General features: G+C 44.4%; 1 protein-coding gene across 1 annotated transcript; it reads left to right on the top strand.

Moving 5' to 3' along the window:
• The first annotated feature begins 9,702 nt into the window (after positions 1-9,702).
• LOC100600514 (olfactory receptor 52K1-like) lies at positions 9,703-10,671 on the top strand. Its single transcript, XM_012504199.1, has one exon. It carries the CDS (start codon positions 9,703-9,705, stop codon positions 10,669-10,671), a length of 969 nt encoding a protein of 322 aa, XP_012359653.1.
• Positions 10,672-24,021: the final 13,350 nt, after the last annotated feature.

Below are 24,021 nucleotides of genomic sequence, written 5' to 3'. Positions count from 1 at the left end.
CCAAGTTGAAATCATCAAGCTAGAAAGAAAACCATTTCCTGTAGAGGAGACAGCACTGAGTAAAGGTCTAGGTCAATGGTTTCTAATTATATTAGAGTTTCCTGGGTAGCTTTTTTAAAAACACTAATGTCCAGACATTAAGGAAATCAGAATCTTTGGAGACAGGGTCCAGGTCCTGGTATTTTTTTAAGGCTTCCTAGGTGATTCTAATGTAAACCAAGATTGAGAACCACTGGCTTATATTGAGAAATGGGATGAGCATTTAGGGAATATATTAGTTTCCTGTTGTTACTGTAACAAATTATCACCAGCTTGGTAGCTTAAAACAACACAAATTTATTATCTTACAGTTCTGAAGGTCAAAAGTCCAAAGTAAGTTTCACTGGGCTAAAATCAAGGTGTCGGCAGGATTTGCATTCCTTTCTGGAGGACTTAGGGGAGAACCTGTTTCCTTGCCTTTAGCTGCTTCCAGAGGCTGCCCAGATTCCTTGTCTGGTGTCCTCTTCCCCCATCTTTCTTCATCTTCAGTGCCAGCAAGCACATGACTCTGACCTCCGCTTTCTTCATATTCCCAGGGAAGTAGAACATGGGCATCTTTAGGGGAAGTGGGTCATTATTCTGCCTGCTACATGAATAATAGATAACTTTGGCTAAAACACAGTAGAACAGATGTAGAGAAAGACACAAGTATTGAAGAGATGGTCTGCAGTCACATTTTGAAAGGCCTTGGAGCTAAGCTAGAGAGTTTGTGTTTTATTTAAAGTAAATGCTAGTGACTTCAGATAACAGGCTTCAAGAACTACCACAACTGAAACAGCAGAGGCCACAGGCTACCCTGGGAAGAAACAACCTGCCTCTTCCATGAGGCTGATTGTTTACTTCTGATGTTTGCTGATAAGTAAAGACCACTATGATAAGATCAGAGAAGACCTCTGCTTCAAGGATTGGAGAAGAGTCACCAAGCACCAAGGATGGACAGAAAATAGTGACTTGAGCCAGAAAAGGTATAACCATTCATTGGGTTTAGGGTATGTCCACCATCTCTGATTGTCAGGGCCCAGAAGGACAGAGACAGGACACTCAAAGGGGATAATTGGGGAGAGTGTAATGAGGAACTATTTATAAACGCAGACGGGATTAAGTAAGCCAATGAGGGACAGGGCAGCACCCTGGAATTTGCACAGCAAAGAGCCAGGACCACCCCATGATCTGAGAGTCAAATGGAGAGAGTAGACACAGAAACCCAAAAAGTAGTGATAGAAAAACGTCACCCAACCAGGGATGTGGTCTTCAGCAAGGAATCTGTGACCTGGCAGAGTCGGAGCCAGGGGAACCAACTCCCTGGCCTCAGTGTTCTCCCAACCTCCTACTCTAGTGGGGAGTGAAATTTGGCTGAAGCCACTGAAAGCCAGCAGGCAAGGTAATGTGCTGATGCAGTCTTCTTGAAACAGGCAGACAGCAGAATGGAAAAGACAGCAAGTAGATCTGGAGGGACAAAGGAAAAATACATGGCACAGCAGGAAACATTAAAAGTTACAAAGCCTCAAATTTAATATAGAGCTACCATATCATCCAACAGTCCCACATCTGGGTATTTACCCAAAAGAATTGAAATCAAGATATTAGACAGATATCTGCACTCTCATTTTTATTGCAGCATTATTCACAATAGCAAGAGGTGGAAAGAACCTAAATGTCCATGAATAGATGGAACAGATAAAGAAAATATGATGTATGTGCAATGTGTAAACCCAAAAATAAAAATCTAAGCCCCCAACTCACTGAATGGAGCCCTCTCTTGACCAAGGGGATCCCAAAGAAACCTAAAAAGCTAGTTCAGGCCATGATGAGAAGTGGGGATCAGTCATGCCTGGTTATACCCTTCTCCCTTTGGAGTTTAGGTACAACTGACCAGCATTCACATTAAAATAGAGATCACAAGACTGAAAAAATAGACTCTTTGTAGCAAATAGACTCCACTCTTTGTAGACCCATCTCCACGCTCTGGTATAGCATCACTTGACAGATGGTAGGCCCTGAAGGAAATCAAAGTATTTTACCCCAAAATATATTTCCTTTGACGTATTTTGAAGTGACCCTGCAAAGCTGTCTCTCAGTGGGGAAATCTGCGTTCTGTAGAGAGTCATCTCTTCCCTTTACTAGGTATTTTCCAGAGAACCTGACACCTTTTAAAGGCCAGTAAGAGATGTTTACCATCTATCCTCTCTGAGGCCTGTTACTTAGAAGCTTTATCTACATAACAAGAACCTTGTCTTCAACAACCCCCCTTAATTCAAGCATTTCTTTCTGCTGACTTCAACTCTTTAGGCAAAGCTTAACCTTTTCAACCAATTGCCAATCAGGAAATCTTTGAATCCACCTATGACCTGGCAACCCCCACACAACTGCTCCCCCCACCAATAACATCTGTCTCCCTAAAATGTATAAAACCAAGCTCAACCCAACCACCTTGGGCACATGTTCTCAGGACCTCCTGAGGCTGTGTCACAGGCCATGGTCACTCATACTTGGCTCAGAATAAACCTCTTCAAATATTTTACAGAGTCTGTTTTTTTCTATCAAGAAATAGAATATTCAGGCCAGGCACAGTAGCTCACGCCTATAATCCCAACACTTTGGGAGGCCGAGGTGGGTGGATCACCTGAAGTCAAGAGTTCAAGACCAGCCAGCCCAAAATGGTAAAACCCTGTCTCTACTAAAAATACAGAAATTAGCCAGACATGGTGGCACACACCTGTAGTCCCAGCTACTCGGGAGGCTGAAGCAAGAGAATCTCTTGAACCCATGAGGTGAAGGTTGCAGTAAGCTAAGATCACACCACTGCACTCCAGCCTGGGTGATGGAGCAAGACTCTGTCCCAAAAAAAAAGAAAAAGAAATAGAAATAGAATATTCAGTCATTAAAAAAGAAAATCCTGTCATATGCTACAACATGGATGACACTTGAGGACACTATGCTGAGTGAAATAAGCCAGTCACAGAAAGATAAATGCTGCATGATTCCACTTAGATGAAGTATCTTTTAGTCAGACTCATAGAAACAGATGGTAGAATGGTAGTTGCCAGGGACTAGGGAGAGGGGAAAATGGGGAGTTGCTTTTCAGTTGGGTATAAAGTTTTAGTTATGCAAGATGAAAAGGTTCTAGAGATATGCTACAAAATATTGTACTTGTAGTAAACAATACTGTACACTTAATTTAGAGGGTTAATCTCTTTTTTTTTTTTTTTTTTTTTTTGAGTTGGAGTCTCGCTCTGTCGCCAGGCTGGAGTGCAGTGGCACAATCTCAGCTCACTGCAACCTCTGCCACCTGAGTTCAAGTGATTCTCCTGCCTCAGCCTCCTGAGTAGCTGGGACTACAGGTGCATGCCACCAGGCCCAGCTAATTTTTTTGTATTTTTAGTAGAGACGGGGTTTCACCATGTTGGCCAGGATGGTCTCTATCTCTTGACCTCGTGATCTGCCTGCCTCTGCCTCCCAAAGTGCTGGGATTACAGGTGTGAGCCACCACACATGACCCAATCTCATGTTATTTTTTACCACAATAAAAATAAATAAATAAAAGTTACAACTTCTTTGACTAGTAACATGAATATTTAAGGAAGTGGAATATACAGCACATTCTTGGAGATCAGAAAGGGTGGGCTCTTCTAGAGCTCCTAAAGAAAGCTGATGTGGCAGAGGGTCCTGGGACGCTGATGCAGTCAGCCTTTCTCTATACCCACTGCTTCACCTTGTCCAGCTGTGTCCACTAAGTGCAGACTGGGAAGCCCCTGGCCCACCCTGAAGCAGGTCAAGAACTGTGTCACTCCCCACCCCAAACCTCAGTCAGGCTTGGGTTCCTGTGAGATCCTACAAGCCGGGTTCCACATCCACTGTGCCTTGACCAAGCCCTAAGTACCACAGAAGCGGCTCTCCCCTCCACAGCCTCATGATATAGGCCCCACACACAGTACTCAGGACCCACTGAGACTCTCTTCTTCACTATGTGTGGTTACTGAATCCAAGACCCCGAAGTATTCCACCTTCCTTTCCAGGACCCGAGCCACTCTCTGAAATTAGCATGTCTGGCCCAGGCCCCCTCCCGCTCCCTTTCCATTTCTATCTTGGAAATGGAATATATAGGAAATGATGCTAGAGAGCCAGGCATAAACCAGAGCTAAGAGGACTGTCTATTCTCTGCTAAGTAGTCGGCCTTTATTTTGGAATCAGCAGAATTCCAAAGAGGAGATTTAAGCCAGAATATACAATGCTGCCTTCTAATAAGTAGACAAAATATAAGCAGTCTGCTAATTTTTAAAAAGAAAGAAAAAGAACCCACCAGAGGCATATGGTAACAATGGCCAACATTAATTATAACCAGTTTTAGATATTTAATAAAATACCATTTTTCATCCAACTAGTTAGCAAATACTTTGAAAAGTAATAATGTTCAATAGGTCTTCTCTCAGTTTGAGCTGAGTTTGGGTTGGGAATGAGGAGAGGAGAGGGAACAGACGGACTAAGAGGCACTAAGCCAGCCAGGCTAGAAAAGATGTGACCCAGAACAGGGCAGTAACAGTGAGGTTGGAGAGAAAAAGGCATCCACAGAAATATTGGCCAGACAGGACAGAAGGCATGAGAAATCAAGGATCTCATCCCTCCATCTCCAGGACCATATAAGCAAACTTTCTAGTTTAGCCTAGAAAAGACCTAGTAAAGGGAGGAGATAACTCTCTACAGAATGCAGATTTCCCCACTAAGAGATAGTAACAGCATCCCTAAGATAAAGCACAGAAGATCACTAAGGTAAAGAATACAGGGAATGATGAGGATACCAAAACGGCTTGATGGGGAAAGAATAGCCTTTTCAACAAATGGACGCTAGATAACTGTATATCCACACGCAGAAGAATAAAGCTGGACCCCTTCCTCACATCATATACAAAAACTAACTCAAAATAGGTTGTAGATGTAAGAGCTAAAACTATAAAACTTTTAGAAGAAAACATGGAAGTAAATTTTTGTGACCTCAAATTAGCCAATAGTTTTTTATATGTGACATCAAAAGCACAAAATAAAAAGAAAAAAATAGATAAACTGGACTTCTTCAAAAGTAAAAACTTTAGTACTGCAAAGGACACCAGCAAGAAAATGAAAAGACAATGCACAGAATGGCATAAAACATTTGCAAATCCTATATCCAATAAGGGTCTACTATCCAGAAAATATAACAACACTTACACCTTAACAATAAAAGGACAAATAACCCAGTTGAAAAATGGCCAAAGGATTTGAATAGTTTCTCTAAAGAAGCTAAATGGCCAAAAAGCATATGAAAGGATGCTCAACATCGGTAGCCATCAGAGAAATGCAAATTAAAATTATAATGAGATACCACTTCACCACGATGGCTAAAATTAAAAAGAGACAATAACAAATGTTGATAAGGATGTGCAGAAATGAGAACCCTCATACACTTCTGGTGGGTATATAAAATGCTGCAGCCACGTTGGAAAACAGTTTGGCAGTTTTTCAGAATGTTAAACATAGAGTTACCATGGGACCCAGAAATGTCACTCCTAGGTATATGCTCAAATAATTGAAAACATATATCCATAAATATATACAGCTTTTCCTTGTCAATTTAAAACATAGATTTTAAAATTTTTAGAAAAAGAAAATATGTCCACACAAAAACTTGTATATGAATGTTCATGGCAGCATTATTCATAACAGTAAAAAAGTGGAAACAACCCAAATGTCCATCAAATGATGAATGGATAAATAGTATGTGGTATATCCATATGATAGAATATTATTCATCTGTGACAAGGAATAAAATACTGATACATGTTACGTGAATGGACCTTGAAAACATCATGCTAAATGATTCCATTCTGTTGTATGATTCTGTTTATATGAATGTCCAGAATAAGCAAACCTATGGAGACAGAAAGTAAATTGGTGGTTTCTGGGGTTTTGGAGAAGGGGAGGCTGAGGAATGGCTGCTAATGGGTTAGAGTTTCTTTTGGGGGTGATGAAAATGTTCTAAAATAAGATAATGGCGATGGTTGTAAAACCATGTGAGTATACTAAAAAGCACTTTAAAGGGGTAAATTTTATGGTACATGGGCTCTATCTCAATAAAGCTGTTATCTAAAAAATGAAAATAAACACTACTTCGAAAAAAAGAAAACAAGGAGAAAACATGCCATTGTGAAGACATGAATTCAGCTTGGGGCATGTACGTTTGAGGTTCCCCTGAGGCATGAGGTTCCCCTGACTGACAGGCTATTGGATACATGGCTCTGAGACGCAGGGGCAACATCTGGCCTGTAGGTAGAGACATGTGAGTCACAGGTGCCCAGGTAAAGATGGCAGCCATGAAGAGAGTGAAGTCACCCAGAAGAATGTAGGGTGAAGGAGCAAAGTTACAGAGAAATGCTAGAGAAAAATCTCTCTATTCCCCCAAACAGGACCCCTCATCACTGGCCCCCTAATATGCCCGTCTCAAGGCCTTGCTCCTGCTCATGCTGTTCCTCTGGCCCACAAGGCCCTGAGGGGATGTGTTCACATTCTGGCTACCCCTGGGACCCTGCTGAGCTAAGCCAGAGCCTGGGAGAAAGCTCTGGGGAGTTCCCACAGGGAGGAATGTGATGGATTTGGGGCAGACTGGTCCTACTACTCTCAGTCTGTGTAAGTCCTGGTGAGTAACGAAGTTAGTGCTTGGCCAAGCAGAAGGCTTGGGGGAGGCTTTCACCTTAGTAATGTAGGGGCAAAGGTGGGCACAGGGTTTGAAGGCTCCCCAAAATGTTTTCAGTACCTGTAAATTCTCTTAGTAATCATACACAGTAAGCTACTTCACATAGCAGCTTCAACTAGAAAAGTGCTTTGTATGGCATTACAGGTGGGGAGAAGGAATCTTTGCCTTCTCCTCTCATTGCCTTCCCATATCCAATGCTGGCAGGTTTGCTTTGTAAAGTTTTCTTCTAAATGGTTCTTAGATTCTCTCATTCTTAAGTCTCTGAGTTCTTGGTTCTCTGATCTTATGATCCCAGGTGGGGACCAGGGAAGAACAAAGCCTTTTTATCCCTGTGATTGTCCACCACCAAACATTTGTTGAGATCTAGGCCGTTTCTCATTTCCTTTTGACTCTATACTTGCCTGTGAAAGCCCAAGCCCAGACTAGGGTGTCTGCCTAAGCTTTGGGTACAGGGTCCCCACTTCATACTCTGACCTTGCACCTCCAAGACAGCCTCAGAAGGGCTGTGGGGAGGGCTGCAGTCTGAGTGGGCCAGAATGGGGTTTTCAATAAGTTATTGGAATGAAGGAAAGGGGAAAGAAAACAGAAGGGCTCTCTAGATCTTGGGCAGGTGAGTAATATTAAGAAAGAACAAAGAAATTGCTCAACTCTCATTTTATTTCTATTCCCATATCATGAGAAAATAGCTTAAAACCAGAAAAGGCATAACAAAGATGTCTGAAAGAACTAAAGCCCCTTCCCTATCATGGTAAGAGATTATAAGAGAGCATCTGACAATGCCAGTAAAATTCAAATCTCTTGCTTAGACAAAGTACTTACACTTACTGAAAGAATTTGAACATGGGTTTGGGATTTCTCTGCAGTACATTCATAAGAAATCTTTGGAAAAATCTGAAGACTGAAAAAAGGAAAGGGAAAAAGGCTAACGTCGATTACAGATTGTTCAACTTGAAGTTGGTTCCTTTCAAATATCTCTAGATATCTGCATATCAGTTCCATTTTTATGCACTTGCTGAAACTGGAAGAACCTAACATACTTGAACTCAATAAAGCATTACTGGGCTTGATTTTCCCTAATACATCATTCTCTCATTCCTCTCCCAACCTACACCAGGCACAGTCAGATCTTCACCCATCATGCTCCTGAATCTCTTGATCGTGGCTCACTGCAGCCACAAGCTCCTGGGCTCAAGCAATCCTCCCATCTCAGCCTCCTGAGAAGCTGGGACTATAAGTGTGCACCACGACACCCAGCTAATTTTCTTTATTATTTTCTATAGAGACAGTGTCCCATTATATTGTCCAGGTTACTTTCAAACTCCTGGATCTCAAGCAATCCTACCACCTCAGATTACCAAAGTGCTAGAATTACAGATGAGAGTCACTGTGCCTGGCCCTGCAGCTCTTCTTACACCATTGCATTGGAAAAGCGATGCTCCAAAGGGAGCACCAGAACAGCTTACTTTTTCTGCCTGGACAAAATCTCAAGAAGTTTCTAATATGACTTTGTTAACTCCTTAGAAAATATTAAAAAGTCCTTGGGTCACTTTTAATTTCAAAGACCACCTCATATTAACCATTCAAATAGCCACACCCACCTAACTATAAAAACATTGAAATTAGAGGTTGCCCCAACACCACCCCCACCACCTGTGCCTCCTTCAAATTGGATGCCCAGGGTGGGAAATGGGAGCTAGTCAGATTTGTCCCTTAATCTTTTCCCTATCTTTTCTTTCCCTCCCTAGTTTACAACTGATGGCTTTTCACCTCACCAAGTCACAGGAATGGAGAATAGCTCAAGAGTAGACATGACCTCAACTGACCTGGCATTGGTCCTTCCTGGACTTGGTAGATGTTAAAAGCAGATAGTATTTTGGGATGCATTTGTTGAGTATACTGTTACATGCTGTATTTTGACCATTGTTTGTCATTACTAGCCTACTCAGTAGAATGCAGACTCACTCAGGGAACACAAATATTACTTATTGTTGTATCCATGCATCCAGCATATGGCCTAGCACAAAGTAGGTGCTCAGTAGAGGTGTGAAGAAAAAAATAAAGGAATGAGTAACTGTATAAAAATGAGAAAGCAAAATGGACACAAGAGCTACAGAATGATGTTATTTCATGAAGCATCTCACCAAATGGTAACAAAAACCTCTTCCTTTTCTCCATAGAAATGTAATTCACGAAGGCCAAAGCATCCAGGGCTTCCTGGTGAGGCTGGGGAGTAATCTCCCTTTTCTGCCACCCCCCTCCCACTGTGGGATGTGGGAAAGGAAAATGCCAGTTCTCTCCAAAGGCTTTCTCTCTCAGACTGTACAACCTTTTGTACTCTCCAGGTACATATTGTACTAAAGACTGCAACAACAGTTTTCAGCCGCCTCCTCTGTAAATCCCATATAGGAAGTCTACTCCAACACCTCAATGTGGATGAAGAAAGGAGTACTTGCCTTGCATTTTGTTCCTGGGTTTTGGGCACATCAGATGAATCTGAAGCAGAAAGTGTCCTATTTTAACATCCTGTTAATCACTGCACTTTATTTCTTACTTGTCACTTCAGTCTTGTTCAGCCTAATGTGAGCTCATTCAAGACATAGACAATCAATTACTTATTGTGTATCCTAAGCCCCAGAATAAAGCCTAGCACAAAATAGGTCCTCAATAAGAGGTTTGTTAGTGAAAAAACAAATGAAGTCTTCTTATAGAAAAACAAAAGAAAAATAAGTAAGTTAGAGCTATGAAAAGTAGTTATTTCTTGAAGCATATCACTAAATGTTGAAACATAACTTTTCCTTCTCTCTTTAGGAACACTGGAGGCTCATGGAAGTCAAAGCACCCAGTCCAGCCTGCTGAGGCTGAGGCTGGCCAGGGCTGGACACAGAAATCAGACCTCCCATTCCTTCTTTCTCCAGAACCATCCCGCTCACCCAGGGAAGATGTCAGGGTGGAGCAATGGAAGTTCTAACGTGTCCTACACCAGCTTCCTTCTGGTGGGCTTCCCAGGGCTGGGGGAGTCCCATTCCTTCCTTGTGCTGCCCTTCCTCAGCCTCTACCTGGTGACTGTCTTTGCCAATGCCCTGGTTATCCACACAGTGCTGACCCAGCGAAGCCTGCACCAGCCCATGTACCTGCTCATCACTCTGCTCCTGGCTGTCAACATCTGTGCCGCCTCCACCGTGGTGCCCATCATGCTCTTTAGCTTCTCCGCACACTTCAACCGCATCTCCCTGGCTCGCTGCCTGGTCCAGATGTTCTGCATCTACTTCCTCATTGTCTTTGACTGCAACATCCTCCTGATCATGGCCCTGGACCGCTATGTCACCATCTGCTACCCTCTCCACTACCCAGAGATGGTGACAGGCCAGTTGCTGGCTGGCCTAGTAGGGGTAGCAGCTGCCAGGAGCACTTGCATTGTTGCTCCAGTGGTGTTTCTGGCCTCCAGGGTTCACTTCTGCCACTCAGACATGATCCACCACTTTGCCCTCATGAAGCTCTCCTGTGGGGACATCTCCCTAACCAAGACTGTGGGGCTCACTGTTCACATCTTCAACAGAGTCCTGGACATGCTCCTACTAGGCGCCTCCTATTCCCGTATTATCCATGCTGCCTTCAGGATTTCATCAGGTAGAGCACGCTCTAAGGCCCTGAACACCTGTGGCTCCCACCTGCTGGTCAGCTTCACCGTCTACTCATCCACCATGTCCTCATCCATTGTCTATCATGTGGCCTGCACTGCCTCCCACGACGTGCACAACCTGCTCAGCACCTTCTACCTGCTGCTCCTATGTCTGGTCAATCCCATCATCTATGGGGCCAGAACCAAGGAAATCAGGTACCACCTGGCAACTCTGTTCCAAAGGACACCACTACAGGTCCCCTCCAAGAAGCCCGAGTCACTGCCCTGACATAAGGAGCTTCCTGGCTGATTCTATAGGACTTGTGGATCCTAAAATCATTCTCAGTATCCAGTGAGAGGAGGATAATTAGGTGAGTGAGTCATCCCTGCTATATTTTGGCTTGACTAGCTGCATTTGTCCTTATTTTTAAGAGTCTTATTTCCATTTTCTGAAAAATAGCCACTCATTCAGAGTTATACAGTAATCCGCTGAAAAGCAAGCTTCTGTCTCTGGCTTCTAAGTTTACTCCCCTTCCTTCTGCATGAGTTTCATTCGTTCTTTCATTCATTTATTCATTAAACATTTATTATACATACATCATACTAACCCTATGATTGCAAAGAAAGAAAAAAATCTCAGTCCCTTCCCTGAAGGAGGTCCCAATCTAGCAAACTGTAAAGAGATGTAGTGTTCAATAATAGCTTTATGTACAAAATTCTCTGGGAACATAGAGGAGGGACAATCACTAAAAAGGAACAGAGAAGGTGAATTTGAGTTGGATTATCCTTCAAATCCAGCTCAAATTCACTGAAGAGGAAAGAGATGGAGAAAAGAAAATCCATTCTAGGCAAAAGGAACAGCCATGGACAAAGGCATAGAGGCATGAATAAACATGGCAGACATGGAAGCTCACTGGTAGGCCCACGTTTTCCTAAAACAGAGGAAAGTAGGGTGTATGGAAGGAAATGAGGCTGGATGGGTAACCAGAGGCCAGATGAGGAGAGGTCTTATCTATCATGATAATGAGTTTGAATTTTTACTCCAGGCAGTATGTAACTATTTAAGAGCCCAAAGAAGGGAAGTGGCAAGATTATATTTGTATTCTGGAATGATCACACTGCATATCAGTATACATCACTACACATAATAGAGTGTGATTCAAGGGAGACACGCCTGGAGGCCAAGAGGCACATCAGGAGGCTGTTAGACTAGTCCAGATGAGAGACTATGGTGACCTGAACCATACTAGTGACATCAGGGAAGAAAAGAGATGGACCTACATAAGATAAATCAAAAGGCTGAATGTGGGGGTCAGAGAGGCAGAAGGAAAGCAAGGAGAGGGCGGCTTCACCAAAGCCAGGGGAGGAGACTATGTAAAGAAGGCTTGAGTGGTCAGCAATTCTAAATCCTCTGATGGGTCAAGGAGGAGAACCGAAGGGTCCTTTGACTCAAAATTCTGCAGGTTACTGATGACTGCTTTAGGAAGAGCAGTTCCTTTCTTCTGGCCCTAGAGATACAATGATGAGCATGATATGGTCTGTGCCTTTGTGAGATTTAAAGTTTAGAGGATGCATATGCATTAGTCAGCCAATTTCAATGCAGTGGAATTCTGGGGACTGAAACCATCATGATTCAGAATGGATCAGGATGGAGAGAAGTTTATGGGGAGAAATAGAGAGCAGTAGATGGAGGGAAAGGTAGAGAAAAGGATTAGGGTAAACTCTACTTTGCAGAGTAGAAAGAATGTGGGGCTTGGAGAGGGAGACACCTGAGTTTGACTCTTGGCTCAGCCACTTACAGATGTGAGACCATGGGGCAACCTTGTAATCAGCCTTGTAATTCTTCTGAACCTTAGTTTCTCATCAGCAAAATGGAAGTAATAATATGACCTGCCTAATAGGGAGAGGAGCAGCCAGTTGAGAGGAAAGCCAAGGGGTGGTCCATTAAATGAGGTACCATGAGGAACAAGAGCAAAGCAGGAAAGCTGAATCTTGAGAGGAGGTACCCTCTCTTTCTGATAGAGAAACAAAGAGTAAAAAGGGGCACAGGATTGCACAGTTGTGCTGTTTCTCCAGAGACCCTTAGCAGTCCAGGCACAGCTTTCATCCAATTGTCAGAAGAAACAGCACAGAAATGAGTGCTGGAGACAGAGTGACTGCACTGCCTGACATCCGAGTGTGAGAAGGGCAGAGAAGACAGGAGAGATCTAAACAAAGAAAGATTAAAGGCCTAGAGATCATTACAATATATAAAAGTAGGGGTAGTTGGGGAAGGAATAAGACAGCTGGAAAGAAAGACACTAAAATATAAGATTTCAGAGTTAATATATTTCTCGGTGATTATCCAGGGGATGGCCATGGTTTTTGTGATCTAAACTAGATGAAGAATATGCCTCCTATGTTGAAGGAGGCAAATAACCACTAAATGATGTTGAATAGATCATTGACGTGGGTGAACTGTGCTGTGGTTCAGGAGAAAGGCAGGAGCTAGGGAGGAAAGATGGACTGAGACAAGGGCCTCTATGAAAATGGGTAAAGAACCTCTAGGCTGTTAGATGACCATGATGAGGAAAGAAGGGGACATAAAATTGGAAAAACAATCATTTTAAGCAACAGTAAGGTGACTGTTCAATATGGAGGTAATGGTGTGAGTGTTAGAGCCCAGTAGGCCTAGGTTTAACACCCAGCTATGACTAAAGGTTGAGCTGCTTGGTGGGCTTAATAAATAAGGAACAAAAGCAGACCTACAGAAGAAAACTCTAGGCACAGCAAGCCCTCTTGAGCTTTGCTTCGCTGCTCTAAAGGCTAGGAGAATGTTTCACAAAATCAGAAGCATTAAACCAAAAATACCTGAGGTTTTATCTCACTGTTTTCCAGTTTCACTTTTACAGTATCAGTTAAATTGCCCTAACATCCTCTTAAAAAGAAAACCAGTCTGAGGATGCGAGAAAACATTTTAAATGGTACATTTTCTTTTTTTGCTTTTGTTTTGTTTTGTTTTGAGAAAAAGTTTCGTTCTGTCACCCAGGTTGAAGTGCAATGGCATGATCTCGGCTCACTGCAACCTCCATCTCCTGGGTTCAAGTGATTCTCCTGTCTCAGCCTCCCAAGTAGCTAGGATTACAGGCATGCACCACCATGCCTGGCTATAAATGTTCCATTTTAAAGGCATGATAAATCTAAGTACTGGCAGCCAGCCTGCGGATGTAACAAACCACATGGCTCATGCACCTAGAAGGTCACGATAAGTGAACAGAATGTAGAGGAAGGGTCAGCCCATAAAAGGGAAGAAAGTTTTGTTATTGGGAAATCAAAACTTAAGTGGGGAAGGGGACCGGGGTATAACCTTATAAGGGGGATAATGAAACTTAGGCGACACCTGGGAAGATTGTAACCCCATAGTACTCGACCAAGGAGGAACTGGGGGAGGGACTTTCAGGCTAGAAGATAAATTACCTGCTGTAACTGTCCCAGGTGTGCCTGCCTACCAGACACCCAATCTTGCAGAACCGCCATTAAAAGTCTCACTTCCACTGTTCTTCATGTCTCCAAGTCCATTCTTTGGGTTTGGATGGGTGAATGTGTGTTTCTCACAAATCTGGGGGCCCATCTGGGATCTCTGTGCCTGCACGGAGTGGATCCCCAGCTGAGAAGGGAGACATGTCCCACCTAATTTAGGTAGCCCATTCTGTCCTGGCATCCTGGCTCCTTACAGAGGCCATAAACAAACACAAGACTGCTCTTCAGGAGGCAATGGAGGCCCCACACAGGGAGAAAAGCAGGCACTGTGGCAACCAGGCAAACTCGTGCCTGAGCCAAGGTAGGAAAATTGGACTATAAGCACTGCCTTGAAGGTTGGGCATTTTCAGAGGTCGAGTGTGTGTGACTGAGACGTATCCTAGATACCAAGTTAGTGCAGAGCCTCAATTCATGATTCCATTCTTCCGCTAGGGAAATGGCCAGAGATGGATGAAGCGATTCTCGGGGTGTGAAAGAAACCTCCAGTAGCGGGGAGTTGAGTACAGAGGGAAATGCTCAGACACAGAGACTGGCAGAAAATGAGAAACAGAAATTCTAGGCCTAGGCGACAAAGGAAAGAGGGAGCCAAAGGGACTCCCTCTGACATTCCCCCAGATAATCCTTTGGGGAGAATGTTGCAGGTTTGGAGGCACAACCCTCGAGCCAGGGACAAGGAAAAGCAAAAGATGATAAAGTATTCCTGTTGTATCTGGCCCAAAGACCCCATTTGTAATCCTTCAGTCTTTTGGCCTAAGTTTGGCTCAAATGAGGATTGGGTGTGCCAAGCTTTAATTCTCTATGTGAATGATAAAATCCCATTCTCACAAAAAGAGATAGGTTATACGCTGCTGGATCAAGGAATTAGCCCCCATGATCCCCCTCAAAGAAGAAGACAAAGCCTAGTAAAAAGCCCTTGCCCAGTGAAAAGCCCTGGGACCCCCTATCATGCTTGCCTACTCCATACATCTCACAAAATAGGGGACAGGAAGATCAAGGCAGCAGGAAGGTTACAGGAAGAGAGACCTGGAGACCATGGGGGAGCCAAACCAACTTCTCCTTTGAATTCTTATCCAAATTCAAGAAAAGAATTAGAACAGTGTAAGAGGGATATTGAGAACTTCCCTGTCCCTTCCACACAGCAGGCATCTAACATGTTCCTTCTTTGGGAAGTTCCCATGGGACAGGGAGAGACTGGCTTTGTAAATGCTCCTCTTACACGTACTGAAGTTAGGAATTTCAAGAAACCACTCCTGGAAGATCACCTTGGTTTAGAAGACCAGCTGGACCAATTCCTAGGACCCAGCTTTTATACCTGGGCTGAAATAATGTCTATCATGAATATCCTATTCATAGGAGAAGAAAGGGGAATGATTAGGAGAGCAGCCATGACCATCTGGGAGAGGCAACACCCTCCTGGGCAAGGAGTCATGCCAGCCAAACAAGAATTTCCAAATGTCAATTCCGAATGGGATAATAATGATCCCAGTGACTGGGCCCAAGTGCAGGACCTCAGGGAACTAATAATTAAAGGGATCAAAGAGTCCACTCCTAGGACACAAAATGTCTCAAAGGCATTTGAGATTCAACAAGAAAGAGGAAACACCCTTTGCATTCCTGCAGAGGCTCAGAGATCAGATGAGAAAATACTCCAGATTAGATCTGGAGGACCCAGTAGGGCAAGGCCTTTTGAAGGTTAACTTTGTAACTAAGAGCTGGCCTGACATTGCAAAAAAAAGTACAAAAGATTGATGGATGGAATGAGAAACCAATTGAGGAATTACTGAGGGAAGCTCAGAAGGTCTTTGTAAGGAGAGAGGAAGAGAAGCAGAAACAAAAAGTGAGAATCATGGTTTCCACTGTGGAAGAGGTAGTCAGAAAAAGGTTACATCAAAATTCCCCTTGAAGGAGACAAGGGAATGATAGATTTCAACACAGACAAAGAAGGGAAATGCAGGGAAAAGCTCCTAAGACTATGAGTGGATGTTACAAGTGTGGAAAGCCAAGACATTTTAAGAGAGAAGTCCTGAATAGAAAAAAAAAGAAAAGGAAATCCCCTTCATGACCGTTGATGAAGACTAGGGGGATCAGAGATTCCTTCTGAGCAGGTCCCACCAAGAACCCTTGATAAATTTGAAGGTGGGACTTGAGGGAGAAGCAGTGACATTTTGGGTTGATAGTGGGGCGGCTCACTCCTCCCTAATTCACCAACCAAGGGGTATAGAACTCTCTAAGGAAAAATTGACAGTATCGGGGTAAAGGGGGAGGGATTTCAAGGTTCCGATATTCAAGGAAATGTTAATTAGGTTAGGACCAGAACAAATTGAGGGGTCACTCTTATATGTTCCTGAAGCAGGAACTAACCTCCTGGGTAGAGACCTGATTGTGAGATTGGATTTAGGATTAGGAATAGAGGAAGGACAAATAAATGTACTGATGGGCCTCCTAACAGAGTAGGAAGAAAGAAAAATTAATTCCCTTGTGTGGGTTAGGGAAGGCAACAGGGGAGGGTTAAAAATCACAGCCTTACAGATTGAACTAAAACAACCAGGAAAAGTAGTTTGCAGAAAACAGGATCCCATTTCTACTGAAGGGAGAAAAGATCTCCAACCAGTAATAGAGGGATTGATTAAAAATGGACTATTAGAGCACTGCATGTCACCATACAATACTCCAATTCTCCCAGTCAAAAAGCCTGATGGGTCGTACAGATTGATGCAAGATCTAAGGGCTATAAATCAAATTGTCCAGACCCACTGCCAACCTGTGGTGCCTAACCCCTACACCCTCCTTAGTAAGATAGCCTATCAACATAAGTGGTTCAGTGCAGTGGATCTAAAAGATGTATTTGGGGCTCGTCCCCTAGACTTTAGGAGTAGGGACCTCTTTGCCTTTTAATGGGAAAATCCTATAACTGGGAGAAAACAAGAGTACCGCTGGACTGTGCTGCCACAAAGTTTCACAGAGGCCCCAAACTTATTTGGTCAAATCTTAGAAAAAGTCCTGGAGGAATTCCAAGCTTCCAGGGGAACCCAGTTGTTACAATATGTAGATGATCTTTTAATTTCTGGAGAGAGGAGGGCCAAGGTATCAGAAACCACCATAAACTTACTTAATCTCCTAGGAGGAAGGGCATTGCGAGTCTCTAAAAACAAATTGCAGTTTGTAGAAAAAAGAAGTTAAGCCCCCTTCCTTCCTTCCTTCCTTCCTTCCTTCCTTCCTTCCTTCCTTCCTTCCTTCCTTCCTTCCTTCCTTCCCTCCCTCCCTCCTCCCCTTCTTTCTTTCTTTCTGTCTTTCTTCTTTTCTCTCTTTTCTTCCCTCTGTTGCCCAGGCTGGAGTGTTGTCGGCTCGCTGCGCGCACTCTGCCTCCGGCTGCCGTGATTCTCCTGCCTCCGCCTGCGGGCTGCCAGGGATTGCGGCTGTGCACCACCACCCCTGCCTGGTTTTTGTTCTTTGCCTGGAGGCAGGGTTTCGCCATGTTGGCCAGGCTGCTCTCCGGCTCCTGACCTCGAATGGTCTGCCCGCCTCAGCCTCCCGAGGTGCTGGGACTGCAGACGGAGTCTCGCTTACTCGGTGCTCGGTGTTGCCCGGGCTGGAATGCGGTGGGGTGGTCTTGGCTTGCTGCAGCCTCCACCTCCCAGCCGCCTGCCTTGGCCTCCCAGGGTGCTAGGATTGCAGCCTCTGCCCAGGCGCCACCCCGTCTGGGAGGTGGGGAGCGTCTCTGCCTGGCCGCCCATCATCTGGGATGTGAGAAGCGCCTCTGCCCGGCCGCCCCGTCTGGGATGTGAGGAGCGCCTCTGCCCAGCCGCCACCCCGTCTAGGAAGTGAGGAGCGCCTCTGCCCGGCCACCCCGTCTGGGAAGTGAGGAGCGCCTCTGCCCGGCCGCCGCCCCGTCTAGGAAGTGAGGAGCGCCTCTGCCCGGCTGCCACCCCGTCTAGGAAGTGAGGAGCACCTCTGCCCGGCCACCCGGTCTGGGAAGTGAGGAGCGCCTCTGCCCGGCCGCCGCCCCGTCTGGGAAGTGAGGAGTGCCGCTGCCCGGCTGCCCGTCTGGGAAGTGAGGAGCGCCTCTGCCCAGCTGCCCGTCTGGGAAGTGAGGAGCGCCTCTGCCCAGCCGCCCATCGTCTGGGATGTGAGGAGCCCTCTGCCCGGCTGCCCCGTCTGGGAAGTGAGGAGCACCTCTGCCCTGCCGCCCCGTCTGGTAAGGGAGGAGCGTCTCTGCCCGGCCGCCCATCGTCTGGGATGTGAGGAGCGCCTCTGCCCGGCCACCCATCATCTGGGATGTGAGGAGCGCCTCTGCCCGGCCACCCCATCTGGGAAGTGAGGAGCGCCTCTGCCCAGCCGCCCCGTCTGGGATGTGAGGAGCGCCTCTGCCGGCCCCCCATCTGGGAAGTGAGGAGCGCCTCTGCCCGCCGCCCCTCTGGGATGTAAGGAGCGCCTCTGCCTGGCCGCCCATCATCTGGGAAGTGAGGAGTGCCTCTGCCCGGCCGCCCCGTCTGGGATGTGGGGAGCGCCTCTGCCCGGCCACCCTGTCTGGGAGGTCTACCACGGAGGCCAGACGTAATGTGGGGGCTGGACGTGGTGGCTCATGCCTGTAGTCCCAGCTCTCTGGGAGGCCAAGGCGGGTTGATCACTTGAGGCTAGGAGTTCGAGACCAGCCTGGCCAACATGGCGAAACATATGAAAAATACAACAGACAAACCAACCAACCAACCCAGCAACAACAGGTCTACCCTGGAGTCATACTCTAATTTTTTCTATTTTCCTCCCTTTCTGATCCTTTATCCCACTTTCTTTTTCTTCCTCTTCCTTCTCCTTCTTCTTTGTCAAATAGAGGATTGAGTTATTATCATTGATCCATACAAAGTCCCTCTCTCATTTATTTTCTTTAATTCCCAACCCCCATTTCTATTCCCCGTCTTCCCATGTGCAACCTTCCTAATGTTTGATATGCATATTTTTGTTTGTATGTATTTTTAGAAAATGTTTATTGTTTTGTGTGCAAAAAAAATTAATAAAATAAAATAAAATAGAAAAAAGAAGTTAAATATTTAGGACACCTGATTAGTGAAGGGAGAATAAACCCAGAGAGAATATCAGGAATAGTGGGTCTGCGTTTGCCTAAGACAAAGAGTGAACTTCAAAAATTTTTATGTTTAACTGGCTACTGTAGGTTATGGATTGACTCACATGCTCAAAAGACAAAGATTCTGTACCTCAAGTTACTAGAGGAGGAACCCGATCCCTTGCAATGGGCCCCAGAGGAAATTCAGGCAGTGAAAGAGCTAAAGCAGGCCCTCATTATAGCCCCAGTCCTGGCCCTCCAATCTTTAGAGAAATCATTCCATATGTTTGTAACAGTAGACCAGCGTTTGGCCCTTGGGCGCTCACTCAAACCTGGGGAGGGAAGAGGCAACCTGTTGTTTTTGTCTTCAAGCTTCTCAATCCTGTCTCTCAGGTGTGGCCCAAATGTGTTCAAGCGGTAGCTGCCATAGCCCTGCTGGTAGAGGAAAGCCAAAACCTAACCTTTGGTGGGGCCCTAATAGTAAGCACCCCACACCAGATCAGGAATATATTAAATCAAAAAGCTGAGAGATGGTTAACAGATTCTCAGATTCTAAAATATGAAGCTATATTACTAGAAAAAAAATGACTTGGTCATAACAACGAATACTTGCCTGAATCCAGCAAGTTTCCTATGGAAAGGAGAGGAAAACAAAGAGACATCAGACCATAACTGCTTAGCATCAGAGAATACCAAACTAAAGTTAGACCAGATCTCAGGGAAGCTCCACTACATGACGGGATAAGGCTGTTTATGGATGGTTCGTCCTGAGTGATACACGGCAAGAGACATAATGGTTATGCTGTCATTGATGGAAATAAACACTCCTTATGTGAGAAAGGTAGATTACCTAATGGCTGATCAGCCCAAACCTGTGAATTATATGCTTTTAACCAGGCCCTAAAGCTCCTTGAAGGCCAAGAAGGCACTATATATACTGATTCTAAATATGCCTACAGGGTGGTACACACTTTTAGAAAAATCTGGACAGAGCAGGGCCTAATAAATAGCAGGGGAAAAGAATTAGTATATGGAGAACTGGCCAAACAGGTTTTAGAAAGCCGCCTCCTTCCAGCAGAGGTAGCCATAGTTCATGTAAATGGTCATCAGAAAGGGAACACTATAGAAGCTGTAGGAAACGGGCTTGCAGATGAAGCTGCTAAACAAGCCTCCCTGGAGGAAGAAATTAGACTATTTAGCCTGATCTCCGGCATTCCTAAGGTAGTATTAGGGCCCCAGTTTACCAGAGAGGAGAAAGAAGAATTAGACAGGATAGGGGCCACTCAAACTGAAGACAGGAAATGGGTACTTCCTTATGGGAGAGAAATAAGTAAACCCCTGACAAGAGAACTAATGTCTATATTACACAAAGGGAGTCACTGGGGACCCCAAGCTCTGTGTGATACAATACTTAGGAATTATTTGTGTATAGGGATTTATACCCTCGCTAAACAAGTATGTGGAAGTTGTGTAACTTGTCAAAGGTTAAACAAAAAGGTGATTAGAAAACAGTCCATGGGAGGAAGACCTCCCGGACTAAGACCTTTCCAAAGCATTCAAGTAGATTTCACAGAAATGTCCAAAGTAGGAAGACTAAAGTATTTACTGGTGATCGTAGATCACCTTTCCAGCTAAGTGGAAGCCCTTCCCCTGCCAACAGCCACCACCAGGAATGTAGTCAAAATAATATTAAAACAGATTGTACCTAGATTTGGCCTGGTGGAAAATATTTATTCAGACAATGGGAGTTACTTTACCTCAAGGATATTCAGGGGAATTATGGAAGGTTTACAAATTAGATGGGATTATCATGCCCCTTGGTATCCCCCTTCTTCTGGAAAGGTAGAAAGAATGGATCAAACTCTCAAAAAGCATATCAACAGACTAATATTAGAAACTAAAATGCCTGGAACCAAATGTCTCCCAAACCACCCCTTAATATTAGGACAGCCCCAATAAAAGACTTGTGATTGTCCCCCTACAAGTTATTATATGGGCTCCTGCATTTGGGCAGAGCTACATATCTCTCTACTATGAAAATCAAGGATCAATTCTTAAGAAATTATATACAGGCCATATCCTCCACCCTGTCATCCCTTAGGTTAAAAGGATTTTGGACTCAAACTCCACCTCTTTAGTTCACAGTTCACCACTTCCAGCCTGGTAACTTGGTGCTGATTAAGACTTGGAAAGAAGACAAGCTCTAACCAAGCTGGGAAGGTCCCTATCAAGTGCTCTTGACCACTGAGATGGCCATGCAAACAGCTGAACAGGGGTGGACTCACTATACTCGAGTCAAGGGACTGGTAAAAGAGACCCTGGAAAGGAGGAAAAAAGACCAGTGGAAAATGCATGGGTCACCTGAGGAACCCTTAAAGTTAACTCTGAGAAAAATCTAAAAAGAAAACATGGGCCAGCCCCATTTCTGGAAGTTAATATGGCTGGGATGGGCTACTATACAAAGAGCAGAAGGTCAAAATGGAAACTGGCAGGGGACTCCTCCCTACCTAATCAGGTTGGTAATTAATGTAACCAAGATGGTAGCACCCCAGACTATAAGATTTTGATGCCTGTCAGGTCTTACCTTGTGGGAATTTGGAAAATCAGAGACAACTCTCACAGATGGATAAATATCTTTGCCCTGAACCAGATACAGGTCATAGTAGAGCATCACCCTGCCCCAGCTGGGATGATGTATGTTGGACTACCCAATTTCAGGGTTGGACAGTAAACATGGGGTGGGTAACTCCAAGCTGGGGACCCTTGAAGAATAAACTACATCAGTCCAAAGGCTCCCTGCCAAATAACTTCCAGAATTTAGAATGCAGTTCTATACCCATCACCAATGACAATCCAGCCATTCTAGACCAAGAACCAAAAGTAGCATCTTAGGTATATGGGTTTGGGCAGACATCACAGGGAAAGACCCCTTGGGTGATTTGTTCTCAAACTAATCAAGAACTCAGCCTCCCATTTGCCTGGGACTACTCCAACCCCAGACCCTAATAAACACTTTAGTCCACCAAATAACAACCCTAAAATGGTAAAAGTAATTGAGGTAAAGGATTTAAGGCAAACCTTAAAAACCGAGATAGCATATGGGGATGGGTCAAATGGGTCAAATTTTCAATACAAGCCCTCAACTAGAGTAACTGCTACACATGTGTTGCAGGACAACCTCAGGCACAGGTGGTTCCATTTCCTCTAGGATGGGATACCAATCCTGAAGGAATGTGTTGCATGTTGACTCTATACCAGGACAAGAATGCTTAGGAAAATGAGACTTGTAAGAGTCTGTCATTGCTCTTTCCCACATTGTGGAGGTCAGATCCCAGAGTAATCCCCTTATTCTCTATAAGGAATATGAACTACTCCTCTTGCCTCTCTTGGCAGGGGGCAGAGTTCAATAAGCCTATGGAAGAACTCCCGACATGTATCCACATCCTAAATGTCACTGGTGAGTCAGGCAATGGCAATTACTCAGCTCTCCATATACCCCAGGCTGATGTCTGGTGGTATTGTGGGAAAAGGAACCTCTGTAACTTGTTACCATCCAACTGGACTGAGACTTGCACTGTAGTCCAATTGGCCATTCCCTTCACCTTAGCATTCCATAAGATACCTGAAAATACACATGGTCACCAAAACAGGAGACATTTGACAAATTCTTTTGATCCTAATATGTATGTTGGCTCAATAGGAGTCCTTAGGGGAGTGCCTAATGAATTTAAGGCTGGAAACCAAATAGCTGCTGGGTTTGAGTCAGCACTCTTCTGGTGGTCAACTATTAATAAGAATGTGAATTGGATTAACTACATCTATTATAATCAACAGATTCATCAATTTTACTCAGGATGCCCTCAAAGTGCTGGTTAGCCAGTTAGATGCCACCAGCCAAATGGCCTGGGAAAACAGGCTTGCACTAGACATAATAGTAGCAGAAAAATGGGGCATATGTGTCATGCTGAGTGGGAAATGTTTTACTTTCATTCCCAGCAATACTGCCCCAGATGGGACCATCACAAAAGCTTTACAAGGACTGACAACTCTAGCCAACAAACTGGCAGAAAATGCTAGAATTGATGACCCATTTATGGGTTGGCTAGAAGGTTGGTTTGGAAAATGGAAAGGCACGGTAACTCCAATTCTTACATCTCTCATAATTGTGGCAGGAGTCTTAACTTCAGTGGGATGTTGTATTATCCCTTGTGTGAAGGGACTAGCACAGAAATTAATTAAAACATCTATTAATAAACAAATGCCCATGACTTACCAGCAAAATAACCTGCTACTATTAGAAACCAAATTAAACTCACTCTCCTATGAGGAAGAAAGTAAACAACTTCTAGAGTGATTCAAGGACCAAAACTATTTAGATGAAAATGAGACCAAAGGAAGTAAATAGAAAAGAGGATGGAATTTGTGAGAAAACATCTTAAATGGTCCATTTTCAAGGCATAATAAATCTAAGTCCTGGCAGCCAGCTGCAGATGTAACAAACCACATGTCTCATGCACCTAGAAGGTCATAATAAATGAACAGAATGTAAAGGAGGGGTCAGCCCACAAAAGGCAAGAAAGTTTTGTTATTGGGAAATCAAAACTTAAGTGGGAAAGGGGACCAGGGTATAACCCTGTAAGGGGGATAGTAAAACTTAGGCAACACCCGGGAAGACTGTAACCCCATAGTGCTCGACCAAGGGGGAACTGAGGGAAGGACTTGCATGCTAGGAGACAAATTACCTGCTGTAACTGTCCCAGGTGTGCCTGCCTACAAGACACCCAATCTTGCAAGACTGCCATTAAAAGCCTCACTTCTGCTGTTCTTTGTGTCTCCAAGTCCATTCTTTGGGTTTGGATGGGTGAATGTGTGTTTCTCACAAGGACATCAGTAGTCTCCAAACAGTTGGGGTCAAGTCAGGAAAACAGAAACTACACTAAGTATTTTAACAGAAAATGTAATGTTAATTTAAAAATTAACTTAATGTAGAAAAAGGGAATTAGTTAAATAGGAGGTAGAAACTTGGAAAAGCAAAAAGGAAACCACCCCAAGGGATCAGCA

Source organism: Nomascus leucogenys, chromosome 15, assembly GCF_006542625.1.
Source record: "Nomascus leucogenys isolate Asia chromosome 15, Asia_NLE_v1, whole genome shotgun sequence".
In the NCBI taxonomy this organism is placed as follows: domain Eukaryota; kingdom Metazoa; phylum Chordata; class Mammalia; order Primates; family Hylobatidae; genus Nomascus; species Nomascus leucogenys.
Note: the sequence above shows the minus strand (reverse complement) of the source record. Positions and strands in the feature narration are given on the sequence as shown.